This window comes from Saccopteryx bilineata, chromosome 7 (genome assembly GCF_036850765.1).
Source record: "Saccopteryx bilineata isolate mSacBil1 chromosome 7, mSacBil1_pri_phased_curated, whole genome shotgun sequence".
Taxonomy (NCBI): domain Eukaryota; kingdom Metazoa; phylum Chordata; class Mammalia; order Chiroptera; family Emballonuridae; genus Saccopteryx; species Saccopteryx bilineata.
In genome coordinates, this window is record NC_089496.1 from 51,715,264 (window position 1) to 51,741,466 (window position 26,203).

Below are 26,203 nucleotides of genomic sequence, written 5' to 3' on the forward strand. Positions count from 1 at the left end.
ACACCCAGGAGTGCTGTGAGTGCAAATGAGTCTATGCACAGGCAAGCACCTTGTGTAGTCCTGGGCACATAGAACAGGTTTAACGTGGCTTCTTATATCTGAAAGAGAGAGATCATGGCAGGTCATAAGGAAGGAGGGCTTGAGACAGACAATCTGTGATGACTTTTACTATCCTCTTTCAAGAGTCACACTGTCTAGGTCAGGGGTTGGGAACCTATGGCTTGCGAGCCAGATGTGGCTCGTTTGATGGCTGCATCTGGCTCGCAGACAAATCTTTAATAGAAAAAAATAATGTTAAAAATATAAAACATTCTCATGTAATACAATCCATTCATTTCCTACCACTCATGTTCATGGTTGCGGGTGGCTGGAGCCAATCACAGCTGTCCTCGGGACAACACCAAATTTTTATTGGACAATGCATAATGTACATGGATCGTTGTATGGCTCTCACAGAATTACATTTTAAAATATGTGGCGTTCATGGCTCTCTCAGCCAAAAAGTTTCCCGACCCCTGGTCTAGGTCAACTGCCAAAGGAAATGAGCAGAACATGGGCTGGGACATTCATCCGTGATTCAGATATAAACACAATATAACTTCATGTCTACTGGATGGCACCACTTTTCTGAGGAAAAAAAATAAAAGCAAGTACAGAGATTACACATTGCATAGAATAAATGTAACAGGGAGCAGCCTTAAAGTAGGTCACATAGAAATTCTATTACATGCCCACAAAAGCAGCAGCTGTCTGGGCTCAGGTTATCACCACCACCATCACCATCACCACCACCACCACCACCATCACCACCACCACCACCATCATCACCACCACCACCACCACCACCATCACCATCACCACCACCATCATCACCACCACCACCACCATCACCACCACCACTATCATCACCATCATCATCACCATCATCATCACCACCACCATCACCACCATCACTACCATCACCATCACCACCATCACCATCACCACCACCATCATCACCATCACCACCACCATCACCAACATCACCATCACCACCACCACCATCACCACCACCATCACCATCACCACCATCACCATCACCACTACCACCATCACCATCACCACCACCATCACCACCACCACCACCACCATCACCATCACCACCACCACCATCACCACCACCACCACCACCACCATCACCACCACCACCACCATCATCACCACCACCACCACCACCACCATCACCATCACCACCACCATCACCACCACCACCACCACCACCATCACCACCACCACTATCATCACCATCATCATCACCATCATCATCACCACCACCATCACCACCATCACTACCATCACCATCACCACCACCACCATCACCACCACCACCATCACCACCACCATCACCATCACTACCATCACCATCACCATCACCACTACCACCATCACCATCACCACCACCACCATCACCACCACCATCACCACAACCACCATCACCATCACCACCACCATCACCACTACCACCATCACCATCACCACCACCATCACCACCACCACCACCACCATCACCATCACCATCACCACTGCCATCATCATCATCATTTAAAATTAGTTTTATCCAGGTATAAGCTATCTGCAAGGAAATTGACCAATTTTAAGCATAAAACAGATGAGCTTTGACAAATAACTTTCATTGTAACCAACATGATATAAAACATGCCATCACCCCGTAAGTTCCCCCACACCCTGGAGAAGCCAATACCTTCTCCTGATACTTGGACCTGGGACTACACCAATTTTCTTTCAGTCACATTAGTTTTGATTTTCTAGACGATAAATCATAGAATATGTCGTCTTTTGAGGCAGGCATCTTCTGTTTAGTACAGCGTTTCTCAACTTTTTTTTTAGCATTGTCCCTCCTCCCAACAGCCCTTTAAGACATTTTCCCTAGTTGTTCTGCTCCTTATGAAATTTTAATACCACAGACAGGCTGTGTGTCTGTTTATACAGTATATGTATACACATGTTTTATACATAAAAAAGATCTTTCACATCTCAAGAACAAACTTGTTTCCCCTTGGGGGTGCTATTGAGAACACATGATTTAGTAAGATGCTTTTGCTATTCAATCATATTGTATGTATCAGTCGTTGGTTCATTTTTACTGCTGGATAATGTTGGTTGTATAAAGAGACATTCACAGAATGAGTAAGAATAATTGTAAATGTGTTACAAAGGTCAGGTACTAAGTACATAATTTCACTACCATTCTTTCCAAGAGCTGATCCTTGGTTTTACTGGTGTCAGCAAACAGAACTCTAATCACATAATTGTTCAAGTCAGAAATCTGGGAACCACTGAGACACGTCTTTCCCCACAGAAAACCCACCAAGTCCTGTCAAGTTCACCTCTGCCTTATGTCTTGAATCTGGTCTCAAGAGATCAGATTTTGCCATAACCCAGAACATTCTAAACATATAAAAGGATTTTTATATGTTTTCATTCTTATCTTAAAAAAACAAAAGAAAGAAAAAAAAAAGGAAACCCATTAATGGAATTTAAATTAAAAAACTCTTGAATAGTGTAATTAAAAGATCACCAAATCTTTCATTTAGTAAATAATAAATTAGAATGTAGATGATGAATTAGATGGGACCAAGACTATTTAGAGAGAGGATATTTCAGGAGTCCTGAGGAAAAATAATAGTGGTTCTTTTAGAAATTTGAGTGTGGAGGAGGGGTGGGAGAAATGCTGTGTTTTCAGGGGGCTCTGTGAAAACAGCTTTAGCTAAGGCCCTAATGCTGGGTGATACTATCTCTGTGATGAGAAATTCGGTACACTCGCCTCTTGCTTTCTGCTGCTTTGACTTTGCCAATTTTTCCTCTAAAGCTAATCAGTATTTTAAGTGAATTGTGTGTGTGTGTGTGTGTGTGTGTGTGTGTGTATTTATAGTCTTGGACCATTTGCTGATGAGTTGAAAGGAATTAGAGAATTAAAATCATACTTAAATATTTTGTGTCCTTCATGGATTCACTCAACTTTTTCATCATCTTCTGATGTCTCCCAGTGGTAGCTGCACTGCGGTGCTCGTATCCATGTTTCAGCGTCAGATGGTCTGCAATCCAGTTTTATGCGAACTTTCTTGACTCTGCACATAGATGCATACATGGCTGTTGGGCTTGCCCTTCTGTAAATTCGTGAGCGCCATGTTGCACATCCACATGTACCTCACCTTCCTGTTCTACCTGGTGATCCTGGTCATCAGGTACCTCGTCTTCTTCAAGCGCAAGGACATACATAGGGGACCTCTGCAGGAGGTCTTTAAACTATGAAAGGTTAAGGATCAATGACTTAACTGTGTTTTCAGCCTTGAGTATCATATGACCTAGTCTTCGTTCTTGACGCACATGAAGTTTAGGTCATGTCAAGAGATAAACGACACAGTCACATTGCCAGGACTGGGGGGGGGGGTTCATGTACAAAGCCCTAGAAGTTTGTCAGTTTGTCAGTTACCCTGCCGCTTGCCTCTTCCAGGTGACTGCCGCAGCATGCCTGCCCACAACAACTCCTCCTGCGACCCTATCCTGACACCCCATCTAACCAGGCTCTATGGCACGGTGTTCGTTGGAGGCCTGGCGGGGGTCATCTCCATCCTGTTCCTGCTGGTGAAGATGAACACCCGGTCCGTGACCACCACGGCGGTCGTGAACCTGGTGGTGGTCCACAGCGTCTTCCTGCTGACCGTGCCTTTCCGCCTGACCTACCTCGTCCAGCGGAGGTGGCTGTTGGGCTTGCCCTTCTGTAAATTCGTGAGCGCCATGTTGCACATCCACATGTACCTCACCTTCCTGTTCTACTTGGTGATCCTGGTCATCAGGTACCTCGTCTTCTTCAAGCGCAAGGACAGAGTGGAGTTCTACAGGAAGCTGCATGCGGTGGCGGCCAGCGCCGGCCTGTGGCTGCTGGTGGCTGTCATTGTGGTGCCTCTGCTGGCGTCTCAGTACGGAAGTTACAACGTGTACAGTGACGAAGACTGCTTTAAGTTTCACAAAGAGCTCATGCACCCGTACGTGCGAGGCATCAACTACTTGATCGTCACTCTTTTTGTGGCCACCGCCGTGGTTCTCTTGGCCTTCCAGACCTTCATCATCGTGTCCATGATGCGGAAGCTACGCCGCTCCTTCCTCTCCCACCAGGAGTTCTGGGCCCAGCTGAAGAACCTGTTTTTTATCGGGGTGGTCCTTACCTGCTTCCTCCCTTACCAGTTATTTAGGATCTATTACTTGTACACTGTGGCAAACTCAAGGACGTGTAACAACGACGTCGCGTTTTATAATGAGATCTTCTTGAGTGTAACGGCGATTAGCTGCTTTGATTTGCTGCTCTTCGTTCTTGGGGGAAGCCATTGGTTTAAGCAAAAGATAATTGACCTGTGGAATTGCCTTTTGTGCCGTTAGCCACACCACACCCGGTGTTCCAACTTACTTCCTTCGTCTTGGGGGTGAGATATAGGTAGAGGGAGGTAGGAGGGCTATTCTGTGACTTGACTGACACCATGTCTTGATACAGCCAGACAAAAGGACTGTCAGACGTCAGAGCATTCGTCCTAGTCCTCATGTAATTCCTACCATCTTGACAGGACGTCCATGTAAAGAGAGTGATGTTCAGTCCACTGGGAGTTGCAACACTGCCTCATTTTTCTATATGGAGTGTCCACTTGGCCCGTCCGAGCACCATGGATCTGACGGTTTCTGAGTTTTCCTAGTTTATTTTCGTTTCCTCTGTCTGAAACACGGTCCTTTTTTAAGCTTTGGGTGGGCCTCAGCCCTGTAGTGGTTCTTTTCTTCTCATTCCACGGAAAACCTTTGGTAAATTGATTCTGCCTACCATTCAGCTCCCAAGCACAAATACTATTTTGCTAACTAAATAAGACATCCCTGTTCAACTCACACCCTGACAAAAAGAAACAGATAAGGGGGAGGCCGGTTAAGAAACTGTTCTAGATGATCATACCTTTGGTAGGAAGTCACTTCTCTAGAAATCAAAAGAGAAATAACTCCCGGTAACAAGGTTATCTAGGTTTATCCTTTGAGAGGTCAGCTTGAAGGACTTGAATTGGCTCCCTCAGTATTTCCAAACCTCATTTTAGAACTTACTAAATATATCTAAATGATGGTGAGAGGGTAACTGAGAGACTATCCCTGAGCAAGATGCTGTTAGGCTTTAAAATGAGTTCTCAAAGGAAGTGGTTGATTTTTTTTTTTTTCCATTTCTGTGTTTTTAGAATTTCTAGAGCTCTTGGTCTACAGTTCATTCAGATTTTCCTTGCAGATAGAAAGTCATACTGAAACCTTTAGCATTCACTTCAACCCTTAAAGTCAGGTGTCTTTAAATAAATGAAAACAATTTTTTTTTAAAGTAAAACGTCTGAGAAATATGTAGGAAAATCGTCAAACCAGGAGATCAGGGTGCTAAGTTATTACATATGCCTGTGGGTTTTCTTCCCTCCTGCTTATATTTCTACTAGTTCCCTAAAAGTTTCATAATCTTGGAACTTTCAAAGGAAATGGTCCAGTTTCATGTTTAATGCTTCAGAAAACCTGAGGCATTTCATGGTAGAAATAGAAGAAATGAATGAACGCTGGTAATTTTGTTTTTCCCCAGGAGGTAAATGTTCAGGATTGAAAGCTTTATCTTAATTTGTTATACTACATGGGTCCATAAATTCATGAGCTAAATAAGAAACACCCTAGTGAGTTTCTTTGATCGCTAAAATTACTAGGTTACAAAAATGAATTTCGGGGAAGAAAAAGCAGCAACATACTGCATACGACCTGTTCCCAGATATTTTCTGTTTTAAATTTTCTTTTATGTGCCCTCTGTTCTTTTTTAAGGTATATATATATTTTATCTCTTATTTGTATTCTTTTGCCATTTTTCTTAGATTTTTTTTCACACTTTGACCCATAACATTTGTAAGGAAATTTCTAAGACCCATAAAATTTTAAAGAAAATTGGTAACATGCATAAAATTTGTCAGAAAATAATTAGAGTAAAACATTTAAAACTTTTAAAATTATTTATGGAAAACAGACACATAGACCAATGGATCAGAATATAGAGCCCATAAATAAACCCATGCCTATATGGTCAATATATGACAAAGGAGGCAAGAAAATACAATGAAGTAAAGACAGGCTATTTAATAAACGATGTTGAGAAAATTGGGCAGACACATGCAAAAAAAAGAAAAAAGAAAAGAAACTAGACTATCTTTTTCTATCATATCGAAGAATAAACTCAAAATGGATTAAGGGTTTAAATGTAAGCCCCGAAGCCATAAAACCTCTAGGAGAAAACACAGGCAATAAACTCTAACATTGTTCTTTCTCTGATCTATCTCCTTGGGGAAGGGAAACAAAAGAAAAAAAATGGGACTACTTCAAACTAAAGAGGTTTTGCTTGGTAAAGGAAACCATCAACAAAACGAAGACAACCTATTGAATGGGAGAACATATTCACCAATGATACATCTGATAAGGAGTTGATACCTAAAATTTATAAAGAACTCAAAACAATTCAACACACACACACACAATTCAATTGAAAAATGGGCAGAAGACAGGAATAGACATGTCTTTAAAAAGGACATACAGATGGCCGACAGACATGTGAAAAGATGTTCAATGTCTCTAATCAGCAGAGAATTACAAACTTAAACCACAATGAGATATCACCTCAGCCTGTCAGAATGGCTTTCATCAATAAATCAACAAACAACAAGTGTTGGTGAGAAAAGGAAATTCTTGTGCACTGTTGGTAGGACTGCAAATAGGTGCAGCCACGATGAAAAACAGTACTGTGGTTCCTCAAAAAATTAAAAATAGAATTAACTTATGACCCAGAAATTTCACTCTGGGAATATAGCCAAAGAAATCCAAAACACTAATTCAAAAAGATATATGCACCCTTATGTTCAATGCAACATTATTTACGAACTATAAAAAATGATCCCTGAAAGTATTATCTTTCAACATTATGTACAATAGCCAAGATTTGGAAGTAACCCAAGTGCTCATAAATATATAGATGATTGGATAAAGAATATGTGCTACATATATATAATGGAATTTTACTTGGATATAAAAAATGAAATCTTACTATTTGCAACAATGTATGTGTAACTACAGGGTATTATGTTAAGGGAAGTAAGTCAGACAGAGGAAGACAGATACCTTATGATCTCACATATATGTGGACTCTAAAGAACAAAATAAACAAATAAACAAAACAGAAACAGACTGATAGATACAGTGAACAAACTAAGGGTTGCCAGATAAGAGGGAGCTGGGTGAAAAAGGTGAAGAGAGTAAGAAGTTACTAAATAGTCACAGGAGTGTATAAAGCACAGCATAGGGATATAGTCAGTAATATTGTAGTAACTGTGTACAGTGCCAGGTGGGTGCTGGACACATTGGAGGAAACACTGTAAAGTATACGATTGTCTAACCATTATGCTCTCCACCTGACACATAAAATTTTGAAAACACAGGAAAAAGTTATAGGAATCACATAGAGTTTTTCTACTTACATATATCTGTCTCACTATCATAATAGCTGTTAGCTTGTACATTGCATTATCTCTTCCAGATTTAAAATATGTTGAGGTCAGACAATTATGCTTTTCTCTGTATTATATATTATAATGGAAGGGCTTATTTCTGTGGACCTATAATAAATGTTACTAAAAGTTTAGAAATGCAATATTATATCTTATTTGACTATGTTTACAGAATAAACAAAAATTTTCAATTTGCCTATGCTTTGTCTCTAATTATATTATGAAAATGAATCTCATATAGGAGTAAAGGTGACAATGGCTTCTCTGCCTGTTTTTGGAGATTACAATTATAAGAGAGAGAAATTAAAACAAAGAGAAATTAAAAAACACAATCATATTTATAATTGCATCAAAACGAATAAAATAGAGATAGATTTAACCAAGAGGTGGAAGATCTGTACAATAACAATCATAAGACACTAATGAAAGAAACTGAAGATACAAATAAATGGAAAGATATACCTTGCTAATGGATTGGAAGAATTAATATTATTAAAATGCTTATACTACCTAGAGCAATCCACTGATTCAATGCAATCCCTATCAAAATTCCAATGGCATGTTTCACAGAAATAGAAAAATTAACTCTAAAATTTGTATAGAACCACTAAAGACCCCAAAACAATCTTGAGAAAGAAGAACAAAGCTGGAAGCATCACATTTCCTGATCTCAAATTATTTTACAATGCTTTAGTAATAAAATAGTATACTGGCATAAAAACAGACACATTGATCAGTGGAACAGAATGGAAAGCCCAGAAATAAACCAATGCTTATGTGGTGAATTATTTTGTGCTAAAGGATCCAGGAATATACAATGGGCAAAGGACAGTTTCCTCAGTGATGGTGTTGGGAAAACTAATTATTTATTTAATCTATCTGTCTGTCTAGAGCAGCGATTCTCAACCTGTGGGTCGCGACCCCAGCGGGGTCGCCTAAAGCCATCGGAAAATACATAATGCATATCAAGTATTTACATTCCAAATCATAACTGTAGCAAAATTACAGTTATGAAGTAGCCACCAAAATTATTTTTTGGTTTGGGGTCACCGCAACATGAGGAACTGTATTGCGGGGTCACGGCATTAGAAAGATTGAGAACCACTGATCTAGAGACATACATACATACGCAAACACATATAGCTATATATGGTTTTTGGAATCTTGTGAAAACCAAATCCAAGGTATAGAAGTAGAGATTACAACAGTGTTTACAGGAAGCTACAGTAGAGAGAGAAATGGGAAATCACTGGTCAAAGGGTACAAAGTTAGAGTTATGTCACATGAATAAGTTCAGGGCTGTAATTTACAGGCATGGTGACTGTACTTATGACTGTCCTAAACACTGGAATATGCTAAGGGGTTAGATTTCAGGCGCACACACAAAAACTGGGAAGTGTGTGAGGAGGTAATGTGAATCAGCTTGACTGTAAGGATCATTTTACTATGTATAGGTATATCTAATCAGCAGGTTATATACCTTATATACACTTAATTTTTATTTTAAAAATATTCTAACTGTACTATGAGCTTCCAACTTGTCAGATTGAAAAGACTCTCAATAAAAAGTACACAAAAAGGAACAAAACGCAAGTATGTCATTTATTTTGTTAACACTAGATGGCAGTCCAGAGTAACAAAATTACATCTGCTTTTCTAAGCGTCTTGAGTTTTAAGCTTAATATATTAAAAGATATGGTGGGGGGTGGGGCGGGGAAGAAAGGCAAATGGAGTAAGCATAATAATCTTTTAGGGTTTTCAGAACTCTGCACTAGACCCTGTTTTGTTTTGTTTTGAATAAAGTCATATTTCATAAGCATATGTTGTGACTTTCTAAGTGGTGCCTTCAAGAAAAAAGAGTTATAGCCATATTTTTAAATATTCTAAACTCCTGATGTGCCTGTTGAAATCTTTTCTAAGGTTTGCATCTCCTTTGATAGTCTAACTCTGTGGCCCCTTCTCTAATTGCTGCTAACAGGTAAATCTGAGATGTGTAACCGGGCCCAAGAGCCAGCATGGTGTTAGCAGCCGGCTGTGCTGGAGATTGAGCAATTTAAATTCCTATTCAGTTGGTGTTCTACAGTATTTAGAAGTAGCTAGATCTAAGCATGATGCAATATAGGTCATCAACCACCCATCGTCCGAGAGATAGCATATTATCACCGTGTTCGTCCGCATTTAACTGAGGGTCTACCATGTGCCGAAAGGGTCTCGAACATGCCGTTCCAAAATGCATCACTTTGATGTAAGGTTTGCTATGAGCTGAAGCCAACTGGGAGGAAACCAACACACAAAGCGCTCTCTGCCCTGTCCGTCCCCCCCCCCCCCCCCGCCCCACTACTGGGCAGGGCGGGAGGGTTCTTAAACACCAGAGACAATTCTAGACTCTTATCAGCCCTGGAGCAAATCTACATCAGAAACCTTACTAAAATAGCACTTATTTAAAACTTTGCTCAGTTTCCCCCATTTTTATCACCTCCCCACATTCTGTCACCCCTGGGGACCTGAGGAGCCCTCTTCCTTTGTCTTGTCCCTTTTCTTTGTTAGGAGGCTATGTAAGCCCCAGGTTCTGACCAGCCGTCACTGTGCGTTCCCATGTGTACACACCATGCCCATGCTAGCGTGTGAATAAACTCTGGTTTTCTCCTTAATCTGCATCGTACCAGTTCGTTTCACAGACCCAGACACTGAATCGAAGGCCGCAGAGGGATTTTTGCGAAGTGTCAGAGACGAGTAAGTTTTCATTTCTATCTCTTCGGAACCCGCAGAGAGACTGATAGAGAAAGAGGTAATTACAACAGAGGAAGAGCGGGTGATCATAGTGGTCAGTTGGTGAAGGCAGAGGAGTGAACAACGAACAGATGTTCGTGTGCGGGTGTGCGTGGCTCACCGCTTGGAAAGGTGACATTTCTACTGGTTCTTCAGTGGCATCCAGGATCTGCCCCCCACTGTACCCCTCACCCATGAAGTTCTCATTTCATTTCTGCCCAGATTAACAGGAGAAGAAGACAGAAAGAGCAGAGATTTGAGGGACCATTTTATCTGAATCTGCAAGCAACTTCTCCCCCGGCAAACGGTATTTGTTAAAGCCTGGTGCTGTGTTCTCTAGTTTTGATAATGGTGTCTCTTTGCTCTCGGTGTTTTGCTGTTGCCCAGGAAGGAGCAGTTAACTCACTGTGGCTTGGAAGGGCTTTTCTGTCTTTTTCTCAAGTGCAAAGGCTTTCTACAGTACTTTTCTCTGCAAACGGAATTCTGTGGCAATGCCCAGCAACGTGCTTCTGCTTCCTGACAGAGGAGCCTAGGCTGTGTTCCCGAGTGAGCCAGACGTTTCCGTCTCTGAGGTGTAGCTCTGCGCCCTTCCCATAGTCCACAGTGTTTCCCTGTGCAGGTTGTCACTTGCCAAGGTAACGAGGCCAGACGGGCGGACTGAGACTCCGTGTGTCCAAGGATGTTTCAGATCTCCAAAGCACCCAATTCTAACAAGGCAAAAACAAGCGTCTCTTTATAGTATTAATGTTCCAAAGAGGAAGAGGCGAAAGCTTTCCTATCGAATGACTTTCCAGGGATTGTTTGCAAAACCTGAGGGGTGCCCTTTGCCATCCCCTCCAGACTCCCTCAAAAACTCCTCCTATCCAACGCCACGCGGAAGAACTCACTGGCTGCCTCTTCATCCATGGTGCAGATCCGTTCTCATCTCGTCGGTGAATTCGTTTTCGCCCAGACTAAGCAAGTTTCCAAGCTCAAGGAAATCGACCTCACTCCACATTTGTGAGAGTCTAGTCTGTTGTGCATCTTCCAACACTGTGCATCGTTATTAATGGGAAACCTGGACCTTGCACAGAAAACACTAAAGACCGGGCTGGCCCTGACATTGGTCCCTGCGTCATTGCTCTGCACGTTGCATTACTTTTCAGTGACCTGAAATAAATAGTATTTCCCGATATCCAAAAATAATACCTACTGTAATCTCTGCATTTACTTTTTGGACACTCTAATATAGTACGTTGAACATTAAAATCCTTTTTCCAGGAAAGATGAAATAACACTGGTCTAAAACTTGTAGGAATTCTGTACTGAATTTACCCAAGCCACTTTGGGATATGAGCCAATTTTTCTTTCAGTTCTAGTGGTCTACTCCCAATTAATTAAAACTGCAGAGCTGAACTGGTGGTGGTGGTGGTGGTGGTGGTGTGTGTGTGTGTGTGTGTGTGTTCAAATCAAAGTCTAGTAGTTTCCCATCTCTAGGCTCCAGGCTTTTAGGAGAATAAAATATGTAAAGAGCTTAATGATTCTTTAAAGAGTGGCACAATGTGAAACGTCAGGCATTACTGCCCTGAGCGGTTGTGTTTCCATTTTTTGGAGTCTTTTATCCCTTTCCTAATAGAATAGAAATGATGGGTTCAGCATTCCAGAAAAATGTCTATCTACTCAAAATGTCGCGTTAAATTTTAGGAGAGTCAGTGACCTTCCTGCAGGCTTCCCAAGCCTCTGTCCGGGTTTCAAGTTACAGAACTCAAGGAAATGCGTTTTCCCTGTAGTGGGCGCCGTTGGTAGCATGCCAGCCTCATTCACCCTGTAATTCAAGTTAATCAGTGAACAGGGCCTGCCGCACACCCAGCAAAGGTGCCTGAAACATGGCTTAGTGGGTGTCGCGGTGTTCACTTGACGGAATACTTGCAGGGCTCATGCTCTGCAGCAGGAGTTGCGCCAGGGGGCAGAGCTGAAAAGCTCGTAGAAGAAGCTTCCACTTCGAGGGTATGAAAACAATCGGGGGCATTAAAAACAAGGAAAGAAGCAGTAATGGTCCCGGGTGGCAGGTAGTCTGAGAGGATAAGTAAGAAGGGCACCTGGAAGGGCAAATACACGCTGTGGAGATAAAATAAGGAAGAGGTCAGTCCTGCGGGCTGCGGGGCAGTGAGCCGTGGCTGGAACACACGTGCTTACAAGCCAGCATTCTGCGAGCCTCCTTACGGAGAACCGCGGGCCCCGCCCTCACTTCCGGCTCCCCAGCCTGCCCCTCCTTCCCGGGGACACAGGCCCGCTCTTTACTTTTAACTACCTCTGCATCTCAGAATAGCACGCTTACTCTGCTCTTCTTAGAGTTTTTGCGTTTAGGCGTTGTTCTGTGATATTTCACTATGGGCAATGTGGATTTTGCTCTTTAATTATCTCACAGTTCCACCCTTGCCCCAGGACTTGGCACAAACAGAGACATACACACACACCTCCAACCTTTCCAATGTATGTATGTATGTATGTATGTATGTATGTATGTATATATGTGTGTGTGTATATATATATATGTATGCTTATATTTAAATTATTTTGACTATGTCAATGCAATTATGTATAAAGGAATGGCTGGACCTTTCCTTACACATTTGGTGTCAATATTTGTTGCCTGATTTGTATCGTTTTCTCAGTCCTTATCATTAATTCGACCCAAAACTCTACCCTAGGTATGTTTCCTCTGAAGGTGTTCGACACGTTAGTTATTCTGCCCGTTTTCCGCTTCTGGAAGAACTCCATCCCCGAGCCTTCTGACGCTCTTCAGGCCTGTGGTCCCGTCCAGCTGACGTCCTGGGACCTCCCTTGCCCACCAACTTGGGGTTCCCTTTGCTTCTTTCTTGATTTGGACTTCCCTTCTTATTTCTAATCTCTAGATCAATTAAATGATAAATTATCATCTAGGAAGTACTTCTAGAAGATAACCCTTTTTTTTTAATGTTTCTTTTATGGCCTTATCTCCCTAGGATCCCGTTTTCCAATAGAATCCTTAGAAAGAATAGAGAGAATGTTTGGACATCATTTCCCCTCTGAATTTTCAGATCATTGATCATCTTCCTGCTTCCAGTGTAGCCAGTCAGAAGTTTCAAGCTGTTCTATTCTTGACCCTTTGTTTCTTTTTTCTTACTGAAAGTCTATACAATCCTCTTATGTCTGATTTTTAAAAATAATGTGCTTTGGTGTATACCCTTTTCATCCATTGTTTTCAGCTTTCAAAAAGTGCACAGTCTAGTCCAGGGGTCCCCAAACTACTGCCCGCAGGCCGCATGCGGCCCCCTGAGGCCATTTATCTGGCCCCCACCGCACTTCCAGAAGAGGCACCTCTTTCATTGGTGGTCAGTGAAAGGAGCATAGTTCCCGGTGAAATACTGGTCAGATTGTTGATTTAAATTTACTTATTCTTTATTTTCAATATTGTATTTGTTCCCATTTTGTTTTTTTACTTTAAAATAAGATATGTGCAGTGTGCATAGGGATTTGTTCAGTTTTTTTTTTATAGTCCGGCCCTCCAGCAGTCTGAGGGACAGTGAACTGTGTAAAAAGTTTGGGGACCCCTGGTCTAGTCAAAGAGCTGGCCACAGATAGGATATAAAAAACGCGATGTAAGGTAAATGCTGTTACAGTTGGAACAGAGAGAAAACAATTTTTTCTGGCATAAAAGGAATAAAATTTCACCAAAGTCCAAATAGAATGCTGAGAGATTGCTCAAATACAGGCTGTAAAATAAGCAGACAGGAAGACAGGTGCCTGTGTGGCAGGCTGGGGGAAGGCTAAGACGCCCGTGTGGCCAGGACACAGGAGGAAGGGACTCATGCAGGGTCACCCACGGGGTGGTAACGAGCCCAGCTCTAGCTGGTCGGTATCAGACAGTAACTACCGCTTCCGACCTGGGAAAGTCAAGGGGGAGGTGTGACACAGTTAGATTTCTAGTTCAGGTAAAACGCTGACAGCAGAGCCCTGGTTGATATGGAAGTGGGGTAATGAAAATACCAGTGAGATTAATTAAGCAGCTCCTATAACAACCCAAGTGGAAAAAACACTGGCCAGAACCCTCAAGTGTATTTAGACGTTAATAGGTTGAAAAGTTCCAAAAATGAACATAGACAAGCCAAGAAAAAAATTTTAATATATATACTTTATTAAGTTAAAGGAATGAAGCTAAATAACTTTTAACACTTAGAAATGAAAAGGTATATAGTTAAAACTGAGTTGTAACATTTTTTAATGACTTATAAAGGCCACTTTCATCTATTTTAATTTGAAAGAAAGTATTAGCAAAATATAACATGGGAAAATATATCAATCACAATTTATATAAACTCTTAAGTTTTCCCCCCCATGGACCTCTAATCAACTTTTTGTAACTGGCTGATATATATTCATACAATGCCAACTAATTTTATTAGCCTGAAAAAACTAAGTGAAATATGGCCAAAAATAATCGCCACGCACTCACAAAACAGTTCTATACTATCTGCTGTGCAGGCAACTGATATTTGTTGAGCCTCTCCTGTTTTCCAGGACTATAGACCTAACAATTGTTACCTTACAGATTTGTCAAAACCACCCCTCAGAATAAGTAAGACCACTTTTTATATAAAACTAAGAATCAGATTGACAGGAACTTGCTCAATACCACAAACAGTAACAAATTTAATTATATTAACTGCCAAATTTTAAGACATCATCTATTTTTCACATTTTTGTTACCACTAAGTTTTTGCTTTTAGATTTTTTTCTTAAATTTGTGTGCGTAGATACATTGTTTTTTATTGATATCACTATCACTTATTTTTCCTACTTGTCTCCTGAAGGTTATCACTACATTTCTATAATTTCTTGCATATAAATTTTAATAAAGCATATGAGTGGGAATGGATAGTATTAAGTATTACTCTTTTTGGAATTTTAAAATGACCCAAGCACACATTTTCAAAAGCTACCCACGTTAGATACAAACTGCCATTTCTAAAATATAGTAATATATATTTAAAAAATTAACATCATTAAGATTTTTGGTTTATAAATTATAATCTTAAATATAAGATGTTAAGAAGCTTAAACGACTATGTACTATGACAGTCAGCTACATATAAGACACTGAAATACATATTCTCTTGATGTTTTATGTACCTCGCCTAAGAACTGGGCTAATGGGTGGTTCCTTTATTCAAGTTCAACTGGAGTAAATGATCAAAGGAGTCTTTTCCTATGTTATTATGGATGACTTTAGCCAAAACGTCAAACACCATTCAATAAATTGAGGACAATCCAACAGTTTATAATATCAAATTATAGCCAACATCAGTATTATGTAAGAATAAATTACCTTATAGAAAAGTTGTTCTATTAAAAGTCTCCGACTAGAAAAGGAAGGAACTATAAAGACTGCATCAGACATCTAGTAAGGGTCCTTATTTTACAGGATAGAGACTGACACTGGCTGGCTAAGTACCTGTAACTTGTCTAAGTCATCTGCCAGCAGCAGGACCAGAGTGGTTCCTGAGCCCGACCTGTATTCTGGGCTCTTATTACCATGTGTGCTTTCATTTAGTGACAAAATCACATTACTCACTCACTATATTTTAACCTTAATTTGGAAAGTTATCAAGTAATAAAACTTTATCTCTAACCCAACACCACTCTGTCTTTTTCTCAAAAACGAGAAGGATAGGAACAGGATGTGTGTTCCTAACATCAGAGCACTTTCTTCGCTTCACCAGGAGAAGAACTTTTATGCAGGAAAAAGCTCACTTTACACGTGATTTGGTTTGGCTACAAAATGCTGATATAAAAGTCACAGCTTTGAGACTTCTTTATATCATAGTGACTTCGTACGTTGTGAAGTGGTTTTCTATAATCTTGACGTTTTCTTCGGAGAGCCAGTTCTCCTGTTTCAGCTGCTGTATGAGAGCTTCCAAAGACTCCAGTCTCCCTAGAGTCTGCTGCTCTTGTAGCTCAAGCAGAGTTATCTTTGAATGCAGTTTAGAGACTTTCTGCCACAGGTGTTCCCTGTCAATATCCTGTCTGCAGTAAGAATGTTCAAGCTGTAAAACTTCCGTCCAGTAGTCTGCATCCTTATATAACGAGTCTTCAATGTCAATGTCTTCTTCCTCTTGCACGGTTTCTTTCTGGGCAGGCACGAGAGAATTAATTGTAGGTTTGGAATTTTCTGTGGGTACAAAAATGGCAATTACAGATTCTTTATTTGCGTTTAATTCTTCCACTGTTTGAGTAATTGTGCTGAGCAAGAATGGATTTTCCTGTGCTGACTTAATTTCTATGGGATTATTTGTCACATTTGCGTTAGCAAGATGATTGGTAGTTATTTCAAGCACTTCCTGCATTCCCAGAGACTGCTGGATACCTTCGGAATTTGAAGTTGTCAACGTAATAGTTGTAGAATTTAGGTTCTCCAGAGCTGTATGGAAACCACCCAAACCTGTGTCTTGGTTAACTGACGCTTCCAAGGCGGATTCTGGTTTTCCAGTACCTTGTTTAACTAGATGAAGGGTTAATATGTTACTGTGTACACTTCCTGTCTTTGGAGCTGGTGGCTTTGCCAGCGCAGATGAGAGGAGTAATTCTGCATGTTCAGGGAGGACATCTGTGTTGACTGTAATTTTCTTTGGCTCTTTTGATGCAAATGATTCTTGTGATTTGGCTTTTGGGCACACTTCTTTCTCATCATCTATTTTTTTCTTCTGACAGTTTTTTTTGGAAGGGCCTTTTTCCTAAAAAAAAAGATATTTTCAAATTCTAAAAAAAGTTGTCTGTATCAGGCTTATTCTCTATTAGTCAGCTGGATACCTAATTACAACATGAAGCAGTATATTGGCCAAGCAAATTTATTTAGTTAAAAGAAATGTTCTAACTATATATGTAATAACTCAAACAGACTTTAGAGTACTATTTCAAAGCATTAGCATCGTTAATATATGACAAGAACATTGCAGATCATTCATAATACCAGGAAAAAAACTCCTAGATCATTGACTCATGATAACATAATAACTTATGCATGTTATGTTTTTGTTCCTGTTAAGCTATGCTTCATAATGGTTACAAGTTTTAAAGGAGTATCAGTTTTAGTAAAAGCATCAATTAGCTTTCCTCTTTCTCAAGTGTCTGTTTTCCCATCACTTATCTTTCTCTCTCCCTCCCTCCTCCTGACTCCCTGCCACCCTGCAATGGACCTCCCTGCTCAGCATGACTCCCTCTCCCACGCCCTCCCTGCCTCCAATACCTGACTGTCCTCAGGCAGAGAAAATATGGTTGGAACCGCCGTTTGCTTCAAATACCGGATCCCCCACCTGACGTCCAGCGAGTCAGGAGTAAAGTGGTCACTGCACAGGAACTGGTATTTACTGGGCATCCATGAATCCCGTTTCATATTCTTCAGCCACTTTTCAAGTCTTTCTTTGTCATGTAGAGGAAACCTGAAATTAAAAAAGGAAAATGTTGCTATATATTTTTGGCCGTATTCTAGACCTGCATTTATAGGTAACCTACCCAGCAAGTGCTGCAAAAGCAAGGCAACCATCCCTGCACATAAGGACGTCTTTGTGACGACTACCCCAAATCCCCTGTGCAGTGAAGGGGGCTGTGAGGGCTGTGTCTGAACAGAGCGGCTGCTACAGCACAACTCAGAGGCCCTTCAAGTAAAACATACCGTCCAACAAAAAATACAATCTATTCATATTTTCTGTGCCTTCTGTTCTATTTATATTATGTTGTGCAGTTTGCCTAGGACTAGGAAAGAGCTTCGTAGAAACTACAAAGTCCCATTCAAATGTATTTCATACAAACACTAAAAATGAAACGACTTCTTGTCTATAATTTTAAAAACGTGTTAAGCTTTATAGGCTCTTATTTAGTATTTTCAAAACAAGGAGAAGTTAACTCAAACAGGTGGTTGAGCTGACAATAAGATGAACACTAACTCTTATAAAACACTAATATTCCATTCTTTTTATCAGAATCACCTTCAAATTCTACCCATATGTAAATTTAGCCCAATATTTCTATATTTCTATAACCAATGTACCAGACATTCTACAACTCAAGTTCTGAAAGAGAAATGGACACAAGAAGAAAACACATCCTCAAAGAAGAACAGACTCAGACATATTATAATATGAAACAAGTGAAACAGAAAAGAGTGAAAGGCAAGGCAGCTCTTTGTACTGACCATGGCCTTGATTTAGAATCTGCTCTAACAGACGGCAATGTTTTTCCACAGGCTAAGCTAGTCTGATGGCAGACTTCTACAGAAAACTTCTTCCTAGCAGTCCACCTTGGTTTGGGTTACACTGAATGCCAGTTAACAGCACCTTATTTTCCTAACAATGATTTTACAAGAACACATTGCAAGACATGTATTACATAATAACCTCCTTTTTTTAAAAAATAGTAACAACGTAAGGTTTCCCAAAGGAAAAGCAGAGTTTATACATTTCCCCCTATCCCAATATTTTATGCTTTGTCATTAGTGAACAGGGAGCTTCATGTCTCAAGTAAAACAGGCGTCCCAAAATAACTGGTGAAAAAATGGAAGAAAGTACGAGACAACCAGGTTAGAGTCACGTGAGTTATTTTTAAATATAAGAAAAAAGGAAAATAGAATGTTTTAAATACGTTGCTTTTCATGTCAGCATGCACTGAGTGTCAAGTGCCATTTTATCTCTCTACACATGAAGTGTGAATTAGGTCGATTAGTACCTCCAATAGCTTTACAGATACATGAGGGATCACAAGCATAGCCAATTTAAATTTATCTGCAGGTCACTCAGCTACAAGGTCGTGGAGCCAGGATTTGAACCTGTACCACGTCTGCGGTCTTATAGACTGCTTACAAAAATTAGGGGATATTTCAGAACGAATATGAAGCGATAAAAAATAAAGAAACATTTGATTTTATTTTTTATGAAACAAGAACATCAGAAAAACAAACGACACGTCAAAGAAAGTTTGATTACGCAAATGAGATGCAAAACCAACTTGTGTTTCACTGGTGAAAACGCACTGTACCGAAGGCTGAGTCCTGGGGGAGCTGCAGGTTCCCTGGGCCCCTGTTTCGTGAGCAGTGTACATTAAGGACACACTCCTTCCGCTCTTCTGCACAGAAATGAGTAGGTACTTCTGTGGCCTCACGGCAACCCTGGCTGGCCCCGGGAAGGCCCTGACCTCCCCGCGCCCTCACTGACCGTGGCTGTGGGGCCGGCGGCGCCCTCGCGCTCGGCCGGTGCGATGCCTATGCCGAAGTCAGGTGAGGTGGGCCGCGCTCTGCAAGCCTCGGGGCTGTCAGCCCCCGACCAGACCTGTCCCGGCGGCCGGAGCTCCCGCACGGACGGGCCGCGCCCGCAGACCCCCCCCAAACCCCAGCCCTACACACCCCAACCCCGCGGCCCCAATGCCAGGCTGACGCTTCTGCTCCACGGACAACTCACGGGTAAAAACTCAGCTTCCGGTCTTGATTGTTGCGTCCCCGGCGGTTCTTGCAGCAAACTGCAGCGCAATAGCGCGGCATCGCTCCGGCACTGCCCCCGAGGGACCCAGGCCGCCCACGGGTTTCTATGGGCCGTCCTCGCTGGGGCGGGCCGAGGAGGCTAGGCGCCCCGCGCCAACACGCCTGCGCATCGGCTAGCGGAAGACACCGCCTTCGTCCAGTCACTTCCGTTTCTGCCCGCTTCGGCACCGCCCCCTGAGGGGGCGGGGGGGCTGGGTCCGGAACTGACGCACGGGCCGAACGGCAACAACAGTTTTCCACGTGCGCGTAGGGCGCCAGGGTCACGTGGGGAGACGGAGCCAATAGGAGAGCGTTTCGTGTAGGTCTTTTAGGGAGGTGGTGGCGCCAGCCGCGGTCGCGCCAGGAGCCGTCGGAGAAGGGACGCAGTGGCGGTGGCGGCGGGCGGAGCGCGAGGTCGGTGTGCCCGCGGCGGCGGGGCGCTCGCCACATCCTGAGTGCCGCAGAGGCCGGAGTGAGGGGCCGGTCGCAGAGGCAGCGGCAGCGGCCGGAGGGAGCGGGGTTCGGAGCGTCCCCGGGGCCGCCTTGGCCTTGTCCCCGCGGGCGCCCCGGGGCGGGGTCGCACTGTCCGGCGCGGTCGGGCCGGGTTTGCCGCCCGCGGGTCCCCTTGGGAGTCCGAGTCACCGGCTCCGCCCGGGCCCGGCATCCCACCGGGAACACGGGGTAACGTTGACGGCGCGGGAGGGGCCTCGGGCCGGGGACACCGCCCCGGGGACCCACCTGCGCGCCTGGCCGGCGGCGGGCAGCCCGGGAGCTGGGCCTCCATCCCAGGCACCCGTGACGGTGACGAAGTCTGGGAGGAGTGCCCCGATGCCTGTCGGGCTCGGGGCGGTGGGCGGCGTCTCCCCACGCCCGGCCCGCAGGTGCTGGGGGCTCCCCTTCCGAGTCCTCAGTCCCCGCAGCTGCCCAAGCGGGATTCCCGGGTGACTCCTGCCCCGGGCGGGGAGGGCGGCCTCGGAGGGAATCCCGCGTCCTGTGCGCCGGGGGTTTATAGCAGGACCTGTGTCCCCCCTGCTTTCTGTTCAGTATTGGGGACACGGGTTCAGAGAGCGGTCGCATCCTCGTTTGGCCGCGCTCTCGGTGTCCTCGTGAGGGGGGGGCTCCGTCTTACAGCCCGGGGTTCACCCTGCAGAATGGCAGAATGGAAGCTGGGATGGGAGCTTTCTCGGTGGGGAAGGTTACCACTGATTTAGACACTGAGCTGGTCACCTTGACAATCCCCCCCCCCCCCCCCCCCCCCGCCGTGAAGTTACACTCTTAGGTGAATATTTAAAGGTTTGGATCCTTTAAAATAACACCTGGATTTTCCATCCTGTCTTGCAGTGTTTGCATAAGATGGGTCTTCAGTGTTAACTGGTAAAAAGTCAGTCCTTGGATATTTTTGTGTACACCGTGTGTAAGGGCCAGAGTGTTAATGGGAAGACAAAAGTTTTTTCTCATTTTGCTTGAGTTGTGTTTGCTTTTGAGACGGTGACAAGCCATTGACGGGTAATGATATATTACATAAAGGAAATGGCATGGGGACTGGTACTTTTCTCAAAGTTCATTAGGTTTCTTTTGAAAGAAGAAGTTTTAAGATTAGCTCCGTGATAAAATTTTTTTTTCTTTTCTCTTTTTAGGATATTAGAAATGGCTACTCCCCAATCAGTTTTCATCTTTGCAATCTGCATTTTGATGATAACGGAATTAATTTTGGCCTCCAAAAGTTACTATGATATCTTAGGTTTGCCAAAGTCGGCATCAGAGCGCCAGATCAAGAAGGCCTTCCACAAGCTGGCCATGAAGTACCATCCCGACAAAAACAAGAGCCCTGACGCAGAGGCTAAATTCAGAGAGATTGCAGAAGGTGAGACCGGCTGTGGGAGGGCACGCAGGTGTTCCCTGGTCAGCGAGAGCTGGGGGTGTTCTGACCTGTAAGGAAGGGATGGTGGTGTATTGGTATGTTTTCTTATTAGCATACAGATCTAAAAATGTTGAAAATATCTTTTTATTATTTGTAAAATTGCTTATTGTTTTTATGTCATAACGAATTTTTTTGGTATCCCAGATTTATAATCTGATTTACGAACAGTGAGTATAGAGGTTAAACATAAGAATATTCAGTGTAAAATAATTTAAATAGACTGAAATGCCTTGATTCTTTTTTCTCACTTAATCTACATTACAAAGCCATATTTCCCTCTAAAAGGAAAGCCTGAAACAGATTTTGACTTAAGATAGGCCTAAAACAAGTTGCATCTCCTGAGCATTCAGTAATTAGTGCTGGGTGGAGTTAACCAAGGAGGAGGTCAGAGGTAAACATTACATCAACTAGCAAGGAAGTGAAAAATCTAAATTTCTCCTTAATTTGTTATATTTGACTGTCAAATTCTTTAATGCAGGTCATGATTTTACACAAATAATATGAAGACCTAACTCTAATTGTTGCTCACATTTATTTGTAGTAACAGTAACATTCATTTAACAGAAAACTTACTGGCTATTTACTAGCAGCATGCACTGTGCTAACGGCAGATAGTATGCAGCAAACAAAACAAAGTTCTTTTTGTAACTGATTTTAACTGTACTCCTATTTTTCTATGTTTTGGTTTAACTTATCACATAAAATTCTCTAAAATATAGAGTTGAATTTACTTATTTGAAGAGGTTTGGATAGATGTAATTTTAATTATCTTCAGCTACTAAAGTATTTTTATTTCTTCCAGCATATGAGACGCTCTCAGATGCTAACAGGCGAAAAGAGTACGATGCACTTGGACACAGTGCCTTCACTAATGACAAAGGACAGAGAGGTAATGGAAGTCCTTTCGAGCAGTCATTTAACTTCAATTTTGATGACTTTTTCAAAGACTTTGGTTTTTTTGGTCAAAACCAAAACACTCGGTCCAAGAAGCACTTTGAAAATCACTTCCAGACCCGCCAGGAGGGTGCCAGTAGACAGAGGCATCATTTCCAGGAATTCTCGTTCGGCGGCGGACTGTTTGACGACATGTTTGAAGATATGGAGAAAATGTTTTCTTTCAGTGGTTTTGACAGCACCGGTCGGCACACAGTACAGACTGAAAGCAGATTCCACGGGTCTAGCAAGCACTGCAGAACTGTCACTCAGCGCAGAGGGAACATGGTCACCACCTACACTGACTGCTCAGGACAGTAGTCCCTCCTTCCCCGTTCTCACTAACCCTGACTAGTGGACTGTTCTTTACCATCAGGATGCAAAGCAACTTTCTGCAAACTGTTTTGACAAGTGCATGATTTCATTTAACTTGATAGAACTGTTAACTATATTTAAATTGTTTTTGGCAAAGTAAGCAACATTCAGGTAGTAGATTATTAATTTTCCTAATTAGAAAAGGTTCTTGAAAAGAAAAAAAAAGGTATAACTTTACCTGGTCTTTTTCTCCATATGTCCTTGAGTTTATTAATGTGGCCAGTTTTATTACCAAGAAAAAAATGAGTTTGCCTGATACATAGGTAAATTGATTTTGGATTTACATTGTGTGACCTTGAATGATTTTTGCAGTGAAACTTTTGCTAACTTAAAATTGCGTGCTCTCAGCACTGCTGACTCGGGTTGCTGTGTGTCTGTAGAAGTGTGTAATGAGTCGTTCAGCAAAGGGTAGCAGCCCCTCGGTAAATTTCCACCAAAGCGTTAGACAGGCATGGCTTAATATTTACCACAGAAGCATGCCTTTCTGCACTCGAATGGAGTAAAGGAAATGTTTGTATCGCTCCAAGTCATTTAGGCCAAAACAAAGTTGAGAACTTACGAAATAAATATTGCTAAGAAATTGTTATGTGTTTGGCCCCTGACTGGTGATTTTATAATATTGGAATCATAGCTACATCTCACATTTCTTTAATTGTTCACTCTTTGTGTCTTCATATGGATTTATGTATATTTTTTTGTTTGTGTGGTTCCTCTTGCACTCACCTTTATCTAGAAATTGACTAATACCTCATTCTGTTTGTAAAAACAGCCAGTAATTTCTGCGCAAACTTATTATGTGCAATATTTTTAAATCCTAAGAAATGTGTGCTTTTGTTTTCAGACACTTATTTCTTTAGTTCTGCACTTTCTCTCGTTATACTCCATATGAGTATTAATCCTATGGATACATATTAAAAGTAGTAAATGTCTCACACAACATTGTTTGTGAGAGAGAAATATAACATTTACAATATATTGTTCTCTGTTGTCATTTTGTTGTTGTTAATGTTGATTCTGCAGTTCTGGAGGTGTGCGTGTCAGTATAAGCGTTGGGGCTCAACTGCCCTGAAAACCCTGACATCACTGGGTTGCACTGCCATCCTTTTCCCCCACAGGTTTTGATAGCTTGAAGATGTTAACTATGATTTTGGTGTATTTGCTTGCTTGGAGCAAGTATTCCTGCTCCACTGAGTGTTCCCTCTTGAGGCCGTTTTGGGAAAAGACCAAGAGTTTGTATTAAGTTCTATTTGTTTATCATCTGTATTTTGAAAATTGAAGAACATGGATTTATTTTACTTTATGTATGTACCTTAATTACCTGGAAATTAAGTTTAGTTATCTTCCTTGTTTTTCTCATTTTGAACATTTATTTGAATTCCCTCTTTTTTTTTTAACCTCCCTTTGACTCTGGGGAGGTGGCCCGGGAACCTCCGATCTGTAGCCCTTTGGTGAGAACACGGGTAACAACATGGGACTTGGAGTGGCCTCGGCAGGAGAAGGCCGTCATACAGGACTGAGCCCCAAACCTGTGGGGTCGGACGCTCTCCTGAGGAGGCAATGTCAGAATGGAGTTGACTTGTGGGACACCCAGCCAGTGTCTGGAGTGTCACTTGGTGGCATCAGGGTAGACCTCCCCAGAACGCTGTTTTAGTGGGATTCCTTGAGCTTCCAATGTGCTAATCTACATTTTGAATCTAATAACGATGCCAAGTATTGATTGCCAAGTTCAGTGGACCGTGGAGCCATTTACCGAGTACCTGTGGCCACATCCCAGTGTGCAGCAGGCAGGTCTGATAAAGGCTGGTCTGAGTAAAACTGAACAATCCCGAGTCTTTAGAACAAGTGCGGGGGCACAGAGGAGAGCCAGGGTGAAGGCATGTGTTACCCTGTGTTCCCGTTACCCCTCTCCCTGCCTCCAGCTCTGTCACCTGTTTGAGTTCACTGTGGCCTGGAAATGGTTATCCTGTCAGACCAGGTAGACGCATTATGATCTTCAGTCTGGTCTACATATGATCAACATGCTTTCCCTTTGATCACTGCTCTCGTGATTAAAATAAGACTGGCTTTTGTTAGGGCTATTTGGAACCTGTAAGATGTCATCAGGCTAATCATGACAGGACAATGTAAATGAAAAGCTTTGTTATTCTCAAGTAAATAAAAATTAGTAATTAGGGTTGCTAAATTGTATTTTTAAAATAAGACAGTATTTGAGGACATAGGAATCAAAATGTGACTATTAGGGTAAAGAGCAAATCATTCTTACAGTTTCATCCTTTTGCTAATTGGACCAGTGTTGGCAGCTGGTGGTATCAGCCGTTTTTGACAGTTGAGTATTTCTAGTCAAGGAGCAATAGAATCACTCACCTTATACATGTTCTTGGTGAAATATCCTTGGGCTGTGTCTGCAAAACAGTGCAGTAAATTGAAACATCAAAAATTCTCATATAAATGAACATCACAGCCCTTCACAAATTACTTTTCCTTGCATCTGTGCATAAGTAAAAAAAAATATTGACCTTATTCCCAATGTAAACATAATAAAGTTTCTAGCAAGTGCTGGCAAGATGGTCTCACGGTTTGGGAGAACACGGGATTCATTCCTCTCCCACCCCCTAACCACACAAACATGTCAACGAGAAGAGGGTGAGCGAGGGAGGAGCACGGAAGACCACTTCTCGGAAAGCAGCGCAGTGTTGCTGGGGAGAGGTGCAGAGGAACGGGCCGTGCTGGTGGGAAGTGGGGCTCAAAAGGAGCGCCCCTACAACGGGCAAGAGCTAGTTCATCGGCCCTTTGAAAAGGAAGGCCCGGAATCGAAGTGGCACGGAGCCATGTCTTCCGAGATCAGACCGAAAATGCCTTCTGAACTTGGAACTTCGTAGCCAGATAAATTATTAATTGAAGGTGAGACCAAAATAAAGGCATTTAGAAGAAATGCAAGAACTACCACCCACGCATATCCTTGATGAAAAAAAAAAGTTTTTCCTCTACATGGACAAGAAAAGGTCCAGCACGGGGAAGGGGACAGGAAGCCCAGTGCACACCCTCGCGAGCGGAGAAAGAGCTAGGGAGAGAGAACTT

The 26,203-nt window shown here is 42.4% G+C and overlaps 3 protein-coding genes across 4 annotated transcripts in view; 2 read left to right on the forward strand and 1 right to left on the reverse strand.

Moving 5' to 3' along the window:
* Positions 1-4,794, forward strand: part of GPR141 (G protein-coupled receptor 141) — a 34,699-nt gene extending 29,905 nt beyond the window's left edge. Inside the window, exon 2 of the mRNA XM_066240068.1 lies at positions 3,515-4,794. Within this exon, the coding sequence (XP_066096165.1) occupies positions 3,529-4,437 (909 nt within the window). The 5' untranslated portion in view covers positions 3,515-3,528 and the 3' untranslated portion in view covers positions 4,438-4,794. The remainder of the gene's footprint in view (positions 1-3,514) is intronic.
* A 9,710-nt stretch (positions 4,795-14,504) lies between these two features.
* On the reverse strand, positions 14,505-20,043 carry THAP5 (THAP domain containing 5). 2 transcript variants are annotated; one of them, XM_066238217.1, is made up of 3 exons: positions 19,838-20,043; positions 17,635-17,827; positions 14,505-17,122 (listed from the first exon to the last, which is right to left on the reverse strand). In XM_066238217.1, the coding sequence occupies exons 1-3, from the start codon at positions 19,915-19,917 to the stop codon at positions 16,205-16,207; spliced, it is 1,191 nt and encodes a 396-aa protein (XP_066094314.1). In that variant the 5' UTR covers positions 19,918-20,043; the 3' UTR covers positions 14,505-16,204. The 2 variants fall into 2 exon arrangements, with proteins under 2 accessions (XP_066094314.1, XP_066094315.1); XM_066238218.1 differs by lacking the exon at positions 19,838-20,043 and adding an exon at positions 19,595-19,799.
* Positions 20,044-20,165: 122 nt separating this feature from the next.
* Positions 20,166-24,098, forward strand: DNAJB9 (DnaJ heat shock protein family (Hsp40) member B9). Its single transcript, XM_066238220.1, has 3 exons — positions 20,166-20,310; positions 21,534-21,760; positions 22,620-24,098. The coding sequence occupies exons 2-3, from the start codon at positions 21,544-21,546 to the stop codon at positions 23,069-23,071; spliced, it is 669 nt and encodes a 222-aa protein (XP_066094317.1). The 5' UTR covers positions 20,166-20,310; positions 21,534-21,543; the 3' UTR covers positions 23,072-24,098.
* Positions 24,099-26,203: the final 2,105 nt, after the last annotated feature.